Source organism: Etheostoma spectabile, chromosome 1, assembly GCF_008692095.1.
Source record: "Etheostoma spectabile isolate EspeVRDwgs_2016 chromosome 1, UIUC_Espe_1.0, whole genome shotgun sequence".
NCBI classification, from domain to species: Eukaryota; Metazoa; Chordata; class Actinopteri; order Perciformes; family Percidae; genus Etheostoma; species Etheostoma spectabile.
Genome location: NC_045733.1, coordinates 5,304,044 through 5,323,516, shown reverse-complemented (window position 1 = coordinate 5,323,516; position 19,473 = coordinate 5,304,044). Strand labels below are relative to the sequence as shown.

General features: G+C 40.9%; 1 protein-coding gene across 1 annotated transcript; it reads left to right on the top strand.

Annotated features, from left to right (window-relative positions):
• The first annotated feature begins 483 nt into the window (after positions 1-483).
• Positions 484-18,445, top strand: LOC116692824 (stereocilin). The gene is made up of 29 exons (XM_032521380.1): positions 484-946; positions 1,059-2,183; positions 4,064-4,088; positions 4,199-4,784; positions 5,000-5,887; positions 6,031-6,093; positions 6,187-6,312; positions 6,547-6,713; positions 6,797-6,983; positions 7,316-7,428; positions 7,904-8,036; positions 8,133-8,315; positions 8,689-8,727; positions 8,810-8,986; positions 9,301-9,450; positions 11,360-11,418; positions 11,542-11,665; positions 11,813-11,895; positions 12,053-12,188; positions 12,716-12,918; positions 13,569-13,659; positions 13,760-13,931; positions 14,107-14,276; positions 14,559-14,714; positions 15,347-15,489; positions 16,378-16,526; positions 16,756-16,853; positions 17,928-18,075; positions 18,284-18,445. Exons 1-29 carry the CDS (start codon positions 847-849, stop codon positions 18,361-18,363), a joined length of 5,874 nt encoding a protein of 1,957 aa, XP_032377271.1. The 5' UTR covers positions 484-846; the 3' UTR covers positions 18,364-18,445.
• The last annotated feature ends 1,028 nt before the right edge of the window (positions 18,446-19,473 follow it).

Below are 19,473 nucleotides of genomic sequence, written 5' to 3'. Positions count from 1 at the left end.
CATCCAGATACAAGTAGTGACCTTAAAGACTGAGCAGCAGGTCCTTTTTCAAGGGATTATGTTGTACACCTAAGCCTAACCACGCTGTTCTCAGCACATTGTTATAGAAACATAATGTAGACAACTTATGAAATACGAAGCCATCCCTTAACTCCAGAGACAAAAAGCTAGGGCCCCAAACAGCTCAAAGCACATAGAGAGAGATAGCGGACTCAGGTGGGAGGGGGACAGGAGAGAGTGAAAGGTAAAGAAAGTCGGAGTGATGGTGAAACAGAGAGTGCCACTCAGACCGAGGTCAGCTCCCAGTGTGTTGATACCGCTGGGTTAGAGATGCTGGCAAAAGCTTGAAAGGACACTTAAAGAAATTAATGGATAGTAACAGTTGGTGAGTTCTGAATTTTTATTGTTGAATTATTGTTTTGAGTGATTACTAATATTAAAAATACTTTAAACGGGAGCAAATATTTAGATTCTTGTGAAACAGATCTCTTTAAGAATTGTGTATTTAAATATTTGCCTCATATTCATAACTTTTTTTGGTCATTCTTTTCAGTGTCGCATACGGATCTACCTTTAATACATCATAGCTTTATAGTTTTTATAAGTTAAGTACATTACTAATACATGTTTTAGTGACCGTGCAGTGAAAGTGGTAAGGTGATGTGGTGGCCAGTCATTAAGGTTTAATATCCCTCCGTTGAGATACTTTACTCCTTGAGTCCACCCCACTGCTGAAAATAGAAAAAGCCACGTATGTTTAAACACAGGTGTTTGTGAACTCAATAGGGAATACAGTCTGAAGAGAAAGATGTGACACCACTGTGTCACTGTGCATGTTGCCATGAGATGAAGATGGCTGAGAAAGGGCCAGGTATGGCCACTCTTACATTCACAAGCATCATAGTTTGTGCTGTTTTACTGGCACAAGGATCCCCGGGGAAGACACGTGAGTGAACCACCAAAACGTGTTGCCAATATTACAATATTTCTGTGTTTATTACTACATGTGTTTATTACCTGGTGCTGGCTCAAGCTGTCCCTAATTGGGACTCTTTCAGGAGGTGGTAAACAGGACCAGAGAGACGCCATTCTTAAGGAGATCATTTCAAAATGGAGTACAGGAAGTGGTTGGAAACCTCAGAAAGCTCCTCCAGAAACAAACCAAGGCCAGTCTGAGTACCCTTGGGTGAGGAATATCATGGGGAGCCTAAAAACACTTGGTCTATTTCCCAGCAAGAACCTGCCTTCATTAAACAAGCCAATTGACAGGCACCGTCTCTCCGGCTTCCTCTACAACATCTCTCTGTACCTCCAAGAGATGGGTGCCGAGCTGGAGGAGGAACCGGCAGAGCCAGACCAGGAACAGCTGTGGGAGAAGGTGCTGCATTACTTTCTCCAGTCTGAAGGGAGTGCGGCGCTGAACCAGTGGAACGGCCGGGTGCCACCCCGACCCAGTGTCAGAGTGCAGGACTGGTTTTTGTCCCTGCGGGGCAGCCCCCACTGGGACGGGCTCCTGGGGCTGATGCAGAGTCTGATCAGTGTATCAGAGCGTCAGCCCCACAGGCCCCTCATAACTTTCTTAACTCAGAACTGGAGGACAGTAAGCGCTGTGTTTGAAGCCACGCTGCAGGCTCTGCTCAGTGGGACCTATGGTCAGGCCAGTGCAGGCCTGCAGGGCTTCATCTGTGCTCTAAAGGGTCGTGGTGACTGCGCCTTCAGTGTAAGCTGGCTTCAGCAGCTGCTGCGTTTCCTAGAAACACGCAACTGGAAGCCTGTGGTCAGTTTACACCCAGCAGGAGAAGGTGCTGAACACAGGAGTGTGTTTGGACGTTTAAGGCCCTTCAGCTTGCCTCCTGAGGCCATGAGGCAGGATGGGTTGTCTAGAAATAAATCTCTGGAAGACTTGATGGCCACAGAGGATGATCTAGACTCCATGCAAAGTTTCCTGCTGCAGGCGTTATCCCGTTCAGGTGGAGGAGAGCGAGGTGGCCAATTTGCACAGAAAAACCTTGCCCTGGTGCAGAGTTTGGATGGGCTGAGGAGGGGACTCCTGCACAGAGTGGGTAGTTCTGTCTATGGTAACCTGAGAAAGAAAGTGTCCCAAGTTACCATGGCGCTGCTTGATGATGTCAGCAGCCTGGTGGACGTGCCACAGCCCAAGGCTCGGGGCCGGTGCTCAGTTGGTGAGTACGTGGGGTAATTGCACAATCTTAAGACATAAGAACTCAGTAACATTAGACAGAAAGCTGAGTTAAAATGTGTCTCATTCCTCATCATTTAGTGTTGTTCAAGTAACAGGCAGTCACACACACAATCTGATCATAAAATCATTATGTACAAGAGCACCCTCCAGTACCGGATGCTGCTGATATGTTCTAACATGTGGATGCTTTGCTGCAGAGGATGATTCTGAAAAAAGCATGATATGACAAGTGTGTTGTTAACTAAATAATGTGTCAGTTAAAAGGTATAACAAGTTAAAGAAGTAAACCTTGCATTGTCTAGATTGTATTTAGTGTTATTCACGGAGGAAACCTCTTGTTAAGAGTCTCACATGTTAGGCCCTGGTTTCAGGGGTGATTCCAGAAATTTTTAAGCACAATGACAATCAGTCAGGGGGGGGCCAAGGGATTTTTTCAGCATACAGCATAGAAAATCTGCTAAGAAATATAGAAAATATTGGCTAAGATAGAACAACACAATCTTATTTGCTAAACAAAACACATTCATTTGTTTTTAACAAATTGTTTACCCAATTACAATACACATTTTCTCTGGGATCTTAAAGCAAAAAAAAAGCCATCATGGAAACATGGAAACTGTTCATGTGACAATGGCTAGAAAGATTTTTTTTCCACAGAACTGTATAAAATTTAAGTGCAATACACTTACAATAACCTTGCTTCAAACTCCAACAAAGAAAATATAGCCGCAAGCGGCGATTCGCAGGTTCAAACCTTTTTTCTCAATAGCAACTTCGTCCAATGTCGTTAAAAAACATATCCTGCATGCTTTGTAATGATTGGACAAACAGTGCACTTTGTTTAAAATGTCTACAACTGATTTTTCAAAAACATTTATTTTCAACTCAGTGTGATGCGAAGCTCAGTCCAGCTCACGGCAATTTGTGAAAAGCAGATGACCAACACAAAAACAATTGCTAATAATAACGATAAAGCTGCGATTCCAAGCTCAAACCTGGATTTGCGTCATTCCACATTGCGGTTGTAGCGCCCCCTAATGGTGTAAAACTGTCTGGGTCTATCTGGGGCACTTATCTGAACATACCCTGTGAGTTTTTTGATTTGCCTTATGGTTGCTGATGTGTGTTCATTGATCATTCTAGGCGGACCTTAATGATTCTTGAGGCTTTTTTGTAGAGCACATTAAGATGCACCTGTGTGAGAAATTTCAAGTCAATCGGACTTACGGTGTGGAGGGCGTGCTCTTTCAAAGTTTGCATTTTGAAGACTTAATCACAGCGCCACCATGTAGCCGATTGGGTTCATATTTCTATAGAAGCACATGCGCACGATATCCAGTTATTCCCCCAAGTTTCATGTTTCTGGCTCATTCCAGCTCACGGGAATTTAAACCGGCGCGGCAGACACCAAATAATAATAATAATAATAATAATACTATTAATAATAATAATTAAAACAGACAAACATAGAAGGGTTCTACTGCTTCTCAGTTTGAACCGTAATTAAATAAATGCAATATACAATTAATTTCTTACAGCAACGAGTGCTCTAGATCGAGTTCAGTATACTTCTAAAGTGGCCTGATATCACCTGAAAGATACAGGAGAGACAGTGACAGTGACTGACACTGCTTTACAATCTTTATAATCATCCTGGCTGATGAAAGCATCTGTTGTTGGCCCAGCTAATCTCTTTATCCTCTCATTGATGTCAGTAACATTATATCTCGGGCATTGTTAGATGAGCTGCACTATTGCATCAGGCATGATTGTGTACTGCAGGAGTTCCCAGGTGTTTTTTAAACCTCTCATTCACTTTGATTTTCTGCTGATATGTGCTTTTCATTTGTCTTTTTGAAGGTGACCTGAGACAACTGATCCTATGGTAAGATATTTGAGGAATGTGGCTCATTATATCATTGCAGTCCACATATTTGACAGTAAATTATGATATAATTAGAATTCACATTTCTACCATTGATCTCGCACGTGTAGGGGAATAAGACATAATGTGACGTGGAACACCCAGGCTTTGGGCGTTAGCTCCCATGGTCTCCCAAGCTCACTCCCATTCCTGTCTTGCCCCTCTACCGAAGCAGATGAACTAAGGTCACGACTATCACCGGCCCACTCATCTCCAAAAACAGGCCCCTCTTCACAAACAATCTCCAAACAAAAACGCCTTCATGACCTCTCTTCCACACCTCACCGCTCCCGCCTCAACCCGCCACTAACAGCGAGAACGACAGAGAGCAACAAGCAGCAGAGAGAGATGGAGTACTACACCTCCATAGAAATCCTGGAGGCAGCGTGTAATGAATCCATCCCAGGCTTGACAGGCGTCTCCAACTTCACTGTGTTCCTCTACTGTAAACTGTTTGAAGGGGAGAACGGGTCAGTTAATCCTGCAAAGGCCCAGATGGGGCTCGACCTACATGCCACATGCTCTGATGCAGCTTGGTACCTGTCTGCTGCTGAGGAAGACTTCCTTTGGGTTCATGTCTGCAGTGAGTACTTTGCCCATGAATTCAACAACACAGTGTGTGCCAACTCCTCTTTCTGGCTGCAGAGAGCACATCAGGTAATGGGTCCCTTTTTAATGAGTGTTTTCTGGGAACGTTTTGCTAAATATCTGTGGCATGACACATGAATGCTTGTTCATTCTAACTTTTTTTGTGATAATTTTTTATATTTTTTTATATTCAGAAAACATAACATTCACGGTTACAAAAAACACAAGGACATAGGAACGTGTTGCTTGTTCATTATAACTTATTCTAACTTTAATATTTGCAGGCTGCACTGACAAAGGACTATCATTTTTTTAACCTGACGAGTATAGACGACCTGTGCGTGCAGCTGACGGGTGAGGCAACAGAAAGTCCGGTACTCGATGAGGACTGTCTGGCCCAGTTGGGCAGCAGGTTGCTTAGTGCCCAGGCTTTCAGACACTGCTTCCTGCCCAATAACTCTGTCCTGATCTCAGCTCTGTGCGGGAGTGGGTCCTTTGACTCGCACCAATCCTTGCCAGAGGGTAGCTGGGCTGCCGCGTACTGCTCCAAAATACACAACTTCTCCCATGTTGACACCATTGAGGAGACTTGTCAGTACAGGGTGTGGGCTGTGCATCATTTCACAAACTCCACCCTCCTAGAGCTCTGTGGGCAGACACACGGATTTAGAGAGTACATTTGTCTGAATGCCACACTCTACAATCAGCTGTTAACATCAGTGCCTCAGTTTGCTGATTTCTGTGCTGATCTTCAGGAAGAACTGGAGGGCAGGAAGTGCCTGCTGCAGAGGTTTTTTGACATGCTCCCAGCGCCGTATGAATTTGACACGTCGCGGCTGTGTGTGGACCCGGCTCCAATGCTTGTGGAAGCTCTACACAAAATAAGTGTGTGTGAGGTTGAGGGAGGGGAGCGTGAAGGGTTTTTAGTGGCACTGGGATATGTGTTGAGAGTCCTTGACTTCATGGTGGGGCTATCTTCGGGTCTGGACGAGGGGGAAAGAGAGGCAAGACAAGGTTTGGGTCAGGCCATCCTTCTCTCCAGTCTCCTTGACAACACCTCCTGGGCCGCACTGCAGCCAGAAGCCTCCATGAGCGTACTCCACACCGTTGGAGTCTTCCTCCGCAGAGAGCAGAACGCCACTCTCAAAGAGGACCTTCTAAGCTGCTTCAGTGTATCCCACACACACACACACACACACACCACACACACACACACACACACACACACACACACACACACACACACACACACACTCAACCACAAAAACACACACAAAAAATAAAGAGTGAATCATTTGTTTTATTGTTACATTAGCCTGTCTTGTGGGACCTCATCCAGCGGGACGACAACTCATCTGCTCTGAGGTTTCTGCTGCAGGTACTGGCCTCTGCAGCTACACTCACATTTAAACGTTCACATCAGATCAGCTCAATGAACTTTATTTTTAGTTAAATCACTTTGTCTCACCAGGAGTACCTCCAGATGCCAAGAGACAGCATTCGCACTCTAGTGATGTCTGCTGAAAAAGATGATGTTAAAAGATTTCTCTCCCATATGCACCAAAGTTGGGACCAGCTACAAGTTGAAACTGGCCAGGTTTGTTCTCAAACTCCCAACAAAACGGAGTGTACTATTATTGGTTGACGCTTTCTATTAAGTAAGTAATTGTGCAGGTAAAAACTCTCATCTCTCTGTTGACAACAGTTCTACTCTATTGTAATCTATTGTGCAGTATCTATTTTATCTACTGTATGTCACTCCACTTGCATAGTTAGAGGCCAAATTGAATGCACATTAGTTTGTGTTCCTCTCTTTTGTTTTCTCTTTCAGGCGTCTCAAAAAGAGTTGCAGGCCATGGAAACAATGACTGCTGCTTTCATCCATAAGTTTCCCCGGGTGACCCCTGAATTGTTTGTGGACCTGTCTCAGTTTATTCCCTACATGTCTGTCTCTGACATCATGAGCTTCCCAGCCTCCCTGATAGTCAACGACAGCGTGTGAGTCACTGACACAAGACAGTTGCGTTTAGTTTGATACATCTTACTGTTCTGATGCTAACAGCTTCTGTGTTGCTCTTTAGGTTGACAGCCATTCGTGAACACAGCTCAGGGATGAAGTCGCTGCAGAAAAAGGCCTTTGTAAAAAGACTCCTGCAGTCAAGTGTGGTGGGCGATGTCCCGACGTGGCCACCATACTTCCTCAGTTCCATCCTCCCACTTCTGCCTTACCTCCCAGTCAGTCATTTTCAGCAACTAACATCACAACAGGTAATCTGCTGTATCTCTCTCACAGATGTTAGTAATCTCAGACATGGTGAAGTGATTAGTAAAGCCATTGATTTGGGTTCTTACATGACCAGATGACAATTTACAGGGGAAAACTTAAATAAATGTGAACCAAATACTTGCAGACAGGGCACAATGACTAACTGATGTAGATTAGTTTAACAACTATTAAACATATGTGAATCAATCCAGTTAAACCTTTTATTGTGGATTCTTTGAGAAACATGCTATCCGTCATCAACCCTCAAAACACCTTACTACCCTAAATTTTGTTTTTTGGCTTGTTTCAACATTTTATCTGTTGTCTTCTTTAGCTAACTCCTCTGGTAGAGTTGCTAGGCAACACTAGTCTGGATGTTGTAAGGGGGCGTCATGTGCTCCGGACTCTCTTCAGCAACAAGATTCTTCCCGGTGATAACATATCAAGGTGGGACCCAGATACTTAAAGTTTATGTCCACCTTTATGATCACTGAAAGGCTGACTCATCTGATTACAGTACTTCAATATACTCCAATATGTTTCCATGTCATGGTTCTTATACAGAGCTCCTGTCCTGCAGTCGGTGTTGATTTGTGTTTGTGTTTGCCATCGTACTATATTTGAAATAAAAAGTTTCATAATCCAAGGACATACTTGACATAGGTGTTGTCCCTGTTGAGATTATCCCGTAGATTATTTATTGACATCCAAGATTGGCACCATTGAGTTAGGTCATAGTTTGTTTAGGTATTGATGTGTGGTGCTGTATCAGGTATGGGAAAATACATCACTTTTCTCTTCCTCTCTCTCTCTCTCTCTCTCTCTCTCTCTCTCTCTCTCTCCTTGTTTCCTGTCTGCTATACAGTAAAGGCAAAAAATGCCCCAAAATAAAAAACAAGTGATAGCAAATGTCTTTTTGCAGGTTAGGAGTCCTTGCATGTTACCTGGATCCGGTGGACCTAGGTTTATTTCTCAAGGACTCAGCTGTGTCCTCGACTCTCTGGCAGCAGCTGGCTCAGTGCATGTCCAAGGGGTTTATCAGTACCAGCGGCAGGGTAAAAAGCACATGTTCTCTAGTAGCTTACTACAGAAAATCTGCTTTAAAATCTTCAATATCTGATTAACTCTGTTGAACTGTGTTTCATGTGCAGCTGTCCACTTGGTTGATACCAGCCATTGAGACCCTGAACATCAGCAGCATGGCTCCCGCAGAGCTGTCTGCCCTCAGTGGTCTGTTACCTCAGTTAGAAGCTTCCTTCCTACTGTCACTCCCCTCGCAGCAACTCCTAGAAGTCCTCTCACAACCAGGATTACACAGATTTTCCCCAGCACAGGTCAGCATGGAAGTGTTTTTCATTTCACATTTGGCTTCTTATCATTCCTATCGTGGGCGAGGTTGTTAAATGTTTGCCACCATTTTGTAGTAGATATTAGTAAGCTATTGGTCTCAAGTGTAACTGTAAATGTATAAAAATCAAACGCATTTACTTGAAAGTTTTCAAATTTGATTAAAAAGATCAAAAGAGTATTTTTCTCTAAGATGCTGCAAATAACTATTATACATTACTAAAACAAAAAGCCTTGACAGTAATGAGCACTTTGGGAATTATTTGTCAGAATTGTAATTCATTTGCTACCGAGTTTCTAGAAAAAAGAGGAGGATAAACAGTCAACATTCATGTTAATACTTCAATACTTTTTCCTCAGGCTTTTCAAATGTTATCCAACATTTCAAAGGACACCAATGTAAGTAGACATTTTCAAAATCTTTTTTTGCTGAATTTCAGCCAGCTGCACTTTCATCACTGGGTTTTCATCTTTCTGCCAGCTCACCATGGATAAACTGTGCAGACTGAAGCCGTTACTCTCTGGTCTCTTCCCTGCTGTGCTCAAGGACCTCCAGTGGGCTGAGATCAGTGGAGCTGCCCACTGCCAGTGCTGGAGAGCACTGCTAACTGAGCTTAAGCCTGGCCATAGAGCCATGCTATACAATGCAATGCAGGAGGTGACAGTGCTATTATCAGTCTTCATTAACACTTATCACTTCTTTTATCTTTTCATCTCTCCTTATAATTAGCTGTGGCTCACCTTGTTGTCACATTAAAAGTAGATTGACACAATGGAGGTGGATAGGTTCATTTTTACTCTCATAGGTAAACTTACTGGAAAATATCACATTAAGTAAAAACAAAAAAAAACTGTGGCCTAACTAATCTGGCACTAAGGTTTGCAGAACGTGTTCATTTGATCCACATGTGTGATACCTGCTTTGTGTTGCCTTTAAAGGCTTCTGGTTTCTTTGTTGTTGTGTGTCAACAGGCTCTACACAGAGACTTGCAGAGCATCACTCAGCAGGTAAACTGTCTATTACCATTTGTCCCTCTGAGGAAGCTGATAGAAACCTTAAATGAAGAAACCATCCTGAATGATGTCAGCCTGTACAGAGACATTCGCTGGTCGCCACAGCAGGTGCACATTTTACTTTAACCTACCTGTGTGTGCTGTTTCGCACTTTGTTCATATGACAACAATAGATTGGCAGTTTTCTGACTAAAGAAGAAAATGTTACCAGCTTCGGTCTTTGGTCCCATTAATCTGCAACTCATTGGTTATGCTTCAGATGAGCCTTTCAGGATATTAATACGCCTCACGCATCAGCTGCCATCAAGCTAATTAGTTTGGATGTAGTACAATGGTGTGGAGTGTAGCATAAATTAATAATGGCTACCTTAAAGGGATGTAGTCACAGCCAAGTGTGTATTTCACCTTCTTTTCTCGGCCTAACAAGACCCTAGTCAAATCAATAACAATTGCCCTTTGCCGTTTGAAAGACTGAAAAAAGAACAATGCAAAGAAACAAACATCACAAGTACAAGTACTCAGATAAGAATTGAAAGTAATAGGTAAAAAGTGTGCTCTTTTAAACACATGCATGTATATAATGTACAAATTGCTGTTCGGAGTATAATGGATGTAATTACGAGTTCAAAAGATGTATTGCACTTTGCCAAAGCTACAGAGAAGATAAGTGTGAGTCCTGTTTATTATTAATTAGTAATTAGTAATGTTCATTACACACAGTGCATTAAGACACTCAAAGACATCCAACAGTTGGATGGAACAAACAATACAATGACAATTTTACTATTCTTTAGAGTTTTGCCAGTGCTGAGTCTAATGCTTAACCTCATGTCAAGCTGCATGTTAGATTCTGAGAGGTTTTGTGTATAATACTAAAGTCTGAGTCTGAGAGTGGCACAAAAGGAAACCTCATGCAGTATTCAAAATGGAAAGAGTTCCTCCTCTGGGATACATGAATGTTTTGGAACGCTGGCTTTAAAAGGATGATGATGGGATCATCAAAAACATGTGGAAACCCCAAAGTCAACACTCAACGCCCGTAGAGTGAAAGCAATCTTTTTAAAGTATGTATTTAGTCCTTTATATAGCAAAGCAGCAAATACATTTTATTTTGAAAGGATTCAAACAGTATGCATGTCATTTTTTTTACTTAGTATGCTCACCATGTTATTACACTTTCACCTCTACCAAAATATGTGTCTGACTTGTGGGCAAGCACATGTCTAAAAATGGCTAAGCTTTTAGACATGTGCTTACATTTAAGCATGATTTCATATATCCTTCTATAATATTCATGTCTTATTATTCATATTATTCATTTACTATGTTTTTGTGTTAAATGACTTGTTTATGTGCCCTCCCTGAAAGCAGAGTTGACAGCAGTCTGTTGACTCATCACCCATTGAAGTCCAGTGCCCTGTAGTCTGAAAGATACAGATGTTTATTGATAAAGGGTGCAGAGCTGGGACATTTTGTTATTGTACGTGACCAAACCACACTAGGTTGTCTTTTGCAGCTAAGATGAACGACTGCTAGAGACTCTGGGGCAGGGGGGACAGATGCAGAAAAGACGTTGAAACGGCTCCAACTTGTCTCTGTAATATGATTAATTGTTTTGCTTAGATTAGGCATGTTCCCAAAAAAGGTCTTCTCTTGTCTGGGAAAAAGGAATATAAGACATTTTTCTGTTTTCTGTTTAACTTTGCCAGACACTCACACTGTTACTGCTGTTAACTCTGTGAAGTTGTTTCACCATTTATGCTTTACGAAGAAAAACGTATTCACCGAAGACCAACTCAGTACTTCTGCTCAGCTGTCTTTATTTTTGTTTCAACAAAGTCTCACTTAAAAACTTCTCCTGTCCTGCTGTACAGAAAGCTTCAGAAAGCTACAGAAAGCTACAATTGGTCTTTTATAATAACTACAATCTAATTTATCTTCTTTGAATACAATATTGTTTGTTCTAAGATAAACAGTCAAAATGCCAAGTCTGACATTTTTCTTTTTGTGTGGACAGGCTCAGCTTTTGTTCAAAAGGATCCACAAATTTAAAAACATTACCAGCAAGAGTGTTAGGTAAGTTGGATGTATTGCACCAGAACATTCAGATCTGTCATTTTAGTCCTTAAGTAATTTAACAGTTAGGTTAGATACTCAGTCAGTATACATTTTAAATAACCTCCTGTCTTTAACTCGTAGAGATCTAGGTCATATTGCCAGTGGAATGAGTTGTGACTTTTTGAGGCTTTGGAGCAACGATACAGATTTCGCAGAACTGCTTCAGTTTGTTAGTGAGCTGCCTGGAGGCATGAGACCTGCTCTGGTGAGGAACAAACACTTCCTCAGACTCTGTATCATAGTCTCTGATACATGGTTCATTAGTTTGTTGTTGATGTTATATTTCAAATTACAAATTACAAAAATATGTTACATTCTAACAAGTTCAGATGTGTTTTGGCTGTGTTACCAGCGGAAATGTATCATAGACGAACTGAGAAAACAACCTGAACTCAACCTCAGTGCATTGAGCTCTGGGTTTGCTGCAACTTTACCGTAAGCATCTTGTTATTACATGTAAACATTTCACATTTTATCCAAAGATAACTACATTCATACCTCTGCTTTGTTCTTTTCCACAGTGACAATGATAAATATTTCACATTTGATCCAAAGATAACTACATTCATACCTCTGCTCTGTTCTTTTCCAGAGTGACGATGATAGAGGACCTCTCTAATGCATCTTTCAGAGCCATTCTGGACCACATTCAGGCACACTTTGCTGATTTCCTCAGAATGCCACATTACAAGCAGACTAATTTAGCAGAGAAAGCTGTAACTGAGCTGGTAAAACACCATCATTAACTACACAAATACTGGGTTTACTGCATAGCTTACATGATGTGCAAGAGTTGACACATTGCTATATGTTTTAGTGTGATTAAAAAAAACATATAATTGCATTTAATTTATAAAAAAGTAAGTGTATAAAGAAAATAAAGAAACAGAAATCCTAAATTATCCTCAGCGCGATTAAGATGATAAACCAGCACTGTGCGCATTCAGAACTGGAACTCAGAGATGCTATTTTTGGTTTAATTAAATCAGGGTGTGCGTCAGTGATGGTGACTCATATATTTGATTGGTATTAACACAATAATGGGGCAGAAAGAACAAACCACATTTGTTAGTTCAGGCTTCTCAGGAAAACACGCATGCAGACACACACACACACACACACACACACACACACCACACACACACACACACACACACACACACACACCACACACACACACACACAGACAAAGAAAAACCATCTTCATCCTGTGAAATCCTTGTAAGACCCACTGACTGTATGTGCTGCTCTGCAGGGCTCTTCTCAGGCTGAGGGGAAGATTGATGGCACCACCCTGGACTTCCTGGGGCCTTTACTGCCTTTCTTAGACCGGGACAGTTTGGCTCTGGTGGACAGAGGAGCTCTGGCTCTGCGGCTGGAGGAGATGAGAAGTTTCTGCCTTCCTAAAGAGGCTGTGAGAGATATTAGTGCTCTACTTACTCAGAAAGACCTGCTTGGGTAAATAAAACCACATCTGCTGAAGAAAACACAACATGTCCTAGTTATGAATCAATAATATGTCCAGAGCTTAACTTCAGTCATTATTTTAAAAGGGTTATTGGCTCTGTAAAAAATATTTTAAGAGACTGACTTCCAAATGCTGCCTATAATTATATTTTTGGGCAACAGACATACAACAACAACAACAACAACAACAACAATAACTGCAGACTAAAGTAATAATTAAATATCAAGATATGAAATGCTTCTTCCTGTGTTTCATGAACAGCCATTCCATTTACTAATCAGCTCAATCAAAGACAAAAAACTGCTGAGGCTGATGGGAATGGCATTACTTTTGTAGGTGTTTGGTTACAAATAACAGACAGATTCAAATGTCAACCTAATGATGGTGTTAGGGGAACATAAATGTGTGTAGCACATTTCCCACCATACAGCTGTTGATATATTTCACTCAAAACCACATATTTGAACGTTGGGGTGACACTAGTACAAAAATCCGTAGATGACCAAAGCCGTTAAGAAATATCCTCTGAGGAGCATGAATGTCTGTACAAATGGCAGACTTTCCAACAGTTGTTGCAATATTTCAGTCTGGACCAAAGTGGTGGGCTGACTGGCTGAAGATATGTGTACTTGTTTGCCAGGGAGCCGTCCAAATGGCGCGTTGGGGATGTGGAACTTTTGGACAGGCTGGTGTTTTCTCTTTCAACAAAGCAGATTAACTCCATCCCACTGGTGAGCCGGCAAAAGCATCAGCCCAAGCAAATAATGAATTTCATTGCATTTAAGTGGTTTTCTAAAACATAGCATGATAATATGTGTTTCCTTTGTGCAGACAGTGTTGAACAAAGACACAGTAGAGCAGGTCCTGGTGGGTCAAAGTCACTGGGAGGACAGTGTGGTGGGTGGAGTCTGTGTTACCCATTGTATGGACCAACATCATCAGAGACAGCGGACTCAGAGTCTCATTCGAGGGATTGTTAAAGCACGGAGCAGGAGGGCAAAAGGTTAAATTAATATTTCACCATAAGGCAGCTGTTTTCAATTTCCTTGCGGGAGTCATCCCAAAAGGATTAATAAAGAGAAGTCTAAGTCGAAGTATGTTGTAATACTGTGTCTAGTGCTTTGTGTAAGTTCTTAATTATATCAGTGCACTGAATTCACTGGCGTCTCTTCGTGCAGTGCCAGTTCCAAGCTGTGCAGACATCAGAGGGACGTTTCCTTCAGCTTGGACATCCACTCAGCTCAGCCGCATGTCACAGGAGGATCTGAAACAGTGTGTAGAAATTTTTGCCCAGGACACTTCAATGAACCCTGAGCAGCGCCGCGCACTGTGGGGGAAACTCAGACAGGTCAGTAAAACTGTGAAAGACCACTTGAAGTTAAGGTGAATTAATCAAATCATCATCTTGCCTCAAAGTCTGCCTTGTGGTGCAGCAGTTCTTTCTACCTCACAGCTAAGACCTTGTTCCCATCAAGTGTATCTAAACATCAGAGCACAATACTTTGTCAATTTGTGGTGTATTTTTTGAGCAGGTAGTTGCATCCAGGCTACTAGGACATAATGTAATGTTGTGTTTTAACATCAATATTATATTTGGTTGAAACATGTTCTGGTTCTTCACTCAATCCAGTCCTTCAGTCCAGTGAGAGAGCTGAGAGCAGATCAGGTGCTGGCTCTGGGCCCAGTCGTGACTGAGATGGGAGAAAGAGAGCTGCATGATGCCAGTCCCACTGATCTGGGTGTGTTGGCACATTTGGGGACACTGACAGACTGGAGCCCTAAAAAGGTTTTGATTTTTTTATGCTGATGTAAAACTTCAAATAAACATAAAGATTTTCCTCCTGAAGACTTAAACATAGCCTGACAAGCCAGACCCACATCAAGATGTTGGATCTGGGAACTCATCATTGGCATGGCTCAATCCGAGGGGCGGGATAAACGGTTGTCTTTTAAATTCCCTCTGCACGCATTAGGACAACGCTATAACCAACCAGAGCAATGCTAGTTGATAGATGCAACTTTTGCTGTATCCGGTCGGCAAAACTCAGAACACATCTTCCTTTTATAAGAATGACTTCAGAGTCGTGGTCAAAGCCGATTTGAAAAACCACTGTTTGCCAGCAGCAGTAGCAACAGTAGCAGCAGCTATCTTCTTTGTTTTGAAGTAGCAGAGAATTTACGCGGAACTGTCTTTGCTGTCCTTATGTTAAGCCCACCCCTCAACTTGATACACGATGTGATTGGCCTGACCAGAATTTGTTTTTTCCAGCTCATAAGCCAATGAAGAGTTGCTAGACTGACCCTAGCAGCAAATTACATTTGCTTCTGCTAGGGTGCATCTAGATTTTTAGGCTATTAAACATGTCCATTAGTGTCTGTTTAAGGTTTCAATTTGTTTTTTTGTTTTGTTTTTTTCAGATGAGAGCGGTGATTTTAAGTACTATGCGGAAACGCAAACTAAGAGTGGAGCAGTTAACAACTGTTGATCTGGCAACATGTGGCCATCTGATATGTGGTCTGTACCCCTCAGAGATCAAAAGACTGAACCCGTACAACCTCAGGTCAGTCAAATACATAAAGCAGAGGTCTTTACCTAAACATACATACATTAACCAGGGACCCTTTACCTTAAGGAGAAACCAAGTAGGAACCCCTTCTTGCATGTATTGTGTACAATTGAATAACATTTTAAACTGGGCCCAATGGATAAACATCATGTTCTTACGTCAAACATACGTGGGGAAGACACAGTGAATCTTTAAGCCTAAATGTACGGCTACCATAGTGGCTAGCTTACCTATAGTAAGCTTATCTTCAATATGTAAATATATATATTTTTTCACAAATAGGCCACTTTATCTTTGCTATTGATATGTTGGATTCATATTAATGTATATTTTCAGACTTTTACATTTTTTAAGAAAAAAACAACATATTTTTGGCGCCCCCCCCGAACTAACTCTTAGGACCTCATAGGGGTCACGGACCTCCTGTTGAAGATCTCTGACAAAAAGTATAAACTTCCTCTAGCACAACAAAACTAATCAATAGTTGTAATCGCTATAAAAGAAAGTTCAGCTATATGACATCACAATACTTATGATATACAGTATATATTTATAAAATACAGTTAAATGGCATCAAAACAAAGTGGAGCATAAACAAAAATGGATGTGTACAGTCCAAAGGTGTTGACAAATACTGCTAATTTGTATACAAGGTACATTATGCACCTACATAGCAGTACTTAGCGGCAGTGAAATCCTTCAAATGCCGTAAAAAGAACTGCTTTAGGTTTCAGAGAGTCATCGATTGATTTCACATCCAGCTGTTAACAGATGCTTACTAACAGGAGGCTGGTGCACATTTATTAGCAGCTCCACCCTCATAAAACATTTTGCATACCCCCAGAGGAGGATAAAGTCCTAATTTTTTCCCTGACTCTGCAGTATGGCGGTCCTTTTCCTGCGGGAGATGTCCCTGCCATGCACAGAGCAGCAGATGGAAGCACTGACAAGCCGTTTGTCCAGACCTGAGGCCTTTGGTCCAGTCAGTGCTTGGGGACCAGAAGTTTTCACTGAAATTGGAACATTTGCAGGTACAGTAGAACACAATATCCCTCGGGATATAAACATTTTGTAATTAACTTTTTTTATTGTTTTTTTCCCCCCAAAGAGTGAGGAATATGAGAGTAGGTTTTTGGATGGATAGGAGCAATTAAAAATATCCCTGAGGGTATAAAAGTTTAGGAAAACTTTCATACTTCATGTGAGTTGATGTGAGCAGCATTAATTGTCTGACTACACAATGTTTGTGTCTCTGTTTAGTGGGCCTGGAGGACATGGTGCTGTCGGCTCTGGTACAAGAACAAATGGAGGGAATCACCCCAGAAGCCATCGCCCTGATGTCTCCAAAAAAGATGGCAGTGAGTTTCACCCATGATTTTAGGACTATTCATTGTTTAGTTTCAGTATAGAGGTACCTCTACTGTATAAGTAGCACTATTGGCAAATTTGGCTGAATTGTTCAAATTTGAGATATCACATTTAACTTCTATAACAATTATAGTCTCATAAACTATAAAATATGATGTAACTATGAACACATATTTTAGTTTTTTTCTTTTTCATAAATAAGCTACTTTTATCAACTTTGTGTTTTTCTCACCATTTGTAGATATAACTAAATCCAAACCAAATGTTACGTATTTTTCCTCACAATAACTGTCATTGATTTACAAAAGTGTTTAATATATTATTATGATATTTAAAAAGAACATACATTTGGTTTTTGATGTGATATGCCATATAAAATGTTACTGAAAAAATATTTTTTAATGTTTTTCTTTCTGCAAATGACTTATTTACTTAACTCATTTCATGTTTATTTGTACAGGAACAACTATGTAGCATAAACCTATGCCACACACCACAGCATTTATAGCCTAAGCTAATTTGCAATACCCGTCCCTAGATGGGCCTTTAAAAGACATTAAACTCAACAACAAACACATAAAAGACAGAACACAAACTCAACAACAACCCTTACTGAAACTGGCTGAATCTGCAACTTGACAATGTAAAGCAAACGCAAACTCACTGACCCACACAAACCCACACAACAGACATAAATTGGAAAATACAGAATATGACTGTTATATTATGGATGACTGGATCAGAGACTTATTGGCAATTGGGCAGGGTACACATGTAAGAATATACATAATTAGTGAGGCGAAAAACTGAAGTAATAGACATGTAGAATATATGATCTGATTTGGGAAGAAGGATATTTAGTGAACCCTACATATTGTGCATGTACTGTGTGTTGAATGCTTATATATCACACCCATATAAAGAAACTGAAGTATAGTACATTTTACTGAACATTTGTTCAACTATTATGTAAAAAAAAGGAAAATATACACAGAGTGCCTCCTCTCGCATGATAGTGTCCTGTAGGAATAAGTCAGTATGTGTGTTGGGTGTGTGTTGGACAGGTGGTGTTCAGTGCTGTTCAGATGTCGTGGCTGAGTGCGGAGCAAGCGTGGGCTGTCACCGAGGAGCAGTGGGCAGAGCTGGACACTGAGCAGAGGCACGCTGTCGGCCTCGCTCGATACGAAGGAGACGTCCTGCTGGAGCTTAGAGGTGTGCCTTGAAAACACATTATGGTGACAAAATGTCCTTTTAACAACCTCCTTCATAATAAGACTGTTATAGTTATTTTATTTATCAGAGGAAGTGTTTGTTAGCGCATATATTTTTATTATGGTAATCCTTGTTTCCACTAACCAATATGACTTTTATGTTGTGTTTATAAGGTGGTGATAAATGCTCTGTTTGTCTGCTTCAACAGGGAGAAACTCGGCTCCAGTAGGAGACAGCTTCACTATACGCTCACTGGCTCTGTGCCTCTTTTTTTCAAAACTTATTTAACAAGCTGGAATGAATGTAATTGTCCCCTGACCCCCCTTGGTGTCATCCTATTTGTACTTACAAATAAATAACTGTTCTGTTCCCTTTGTGTGTTGGTCCTTAAATTTACTTCCCTCTTGATTGTGCTCTACTGCACATCTTGACACAATGTAGATATAAGTGTATGTAGTTGTAGTACAGCATGTATAATAATAATAATGCGGTGGAAACAATGCAATGGTTAATGATTATTTGATAGATGAAAGGGGCTTTCCAAACTTTACAGGTTGTGTGATCAAGCAAACACACTTGAGATTATATTTTATTGAATAAAGTATCTTGAAACCTTTCCCTTAAACAGACACTGGGGTCTATAAAAGAACGTTTAAATCATTCCCCTATTTATTTTAAACATTTTTGGCCTGCCATCTACCATGGCAGACCTCTATGGCAACCTAACTTCTACTAGGATCTACTACTTTCTACCAGTATCTACAGTAGTTTGTTAGTTTCATTTCAGAAAAACTGCAGATTTGATGTATCAATCCTTACAAAGTAAAATACCTGTCCTCTTTTTTATCAAATACAAACTGACATTCACTTAATTCTATAATATTTAGTATTTTTCTGTACATTTAATTATGTAATACTGGAAAAATGTGTGCTTCTTTTTTTTTTTAAACTTTTTGACATAAAAGATGTAATTGGTAAAAAAACGGGTAATGGGTAAAAATGCTCCTGCCTGTAGGTATTTTTGATTTCTTGAGTGTGGTACTGCATTCCAAATGAGAGTAAAGTACAATAGTTGCAGTCAGCATGTGCAATGGTATTACTGAACTGTTGTACTACACAGTAAAACTTTGAAGCTTTCAAGATTTGTGATTTTTAGGAGCAAAGTCAAAATTCAAGGTAAGTCAACAATTTTAAGACAGAGAAAAAACTGTTATGTGAGCCTTTATATGTTGAAGATTTCAAAAAACAATTTAAAGCTTCACGAAATAAACAGAACATGCGATCTAGAGATCACTGGTAGTCTCAGCAAAATATAGGACAATGTAGAAGGAAAGAGGCCAGATTACCAACTAGGCAAAGTGACTGTAACTGCCCCAGGACAGGGGCCCCAGGTTCACC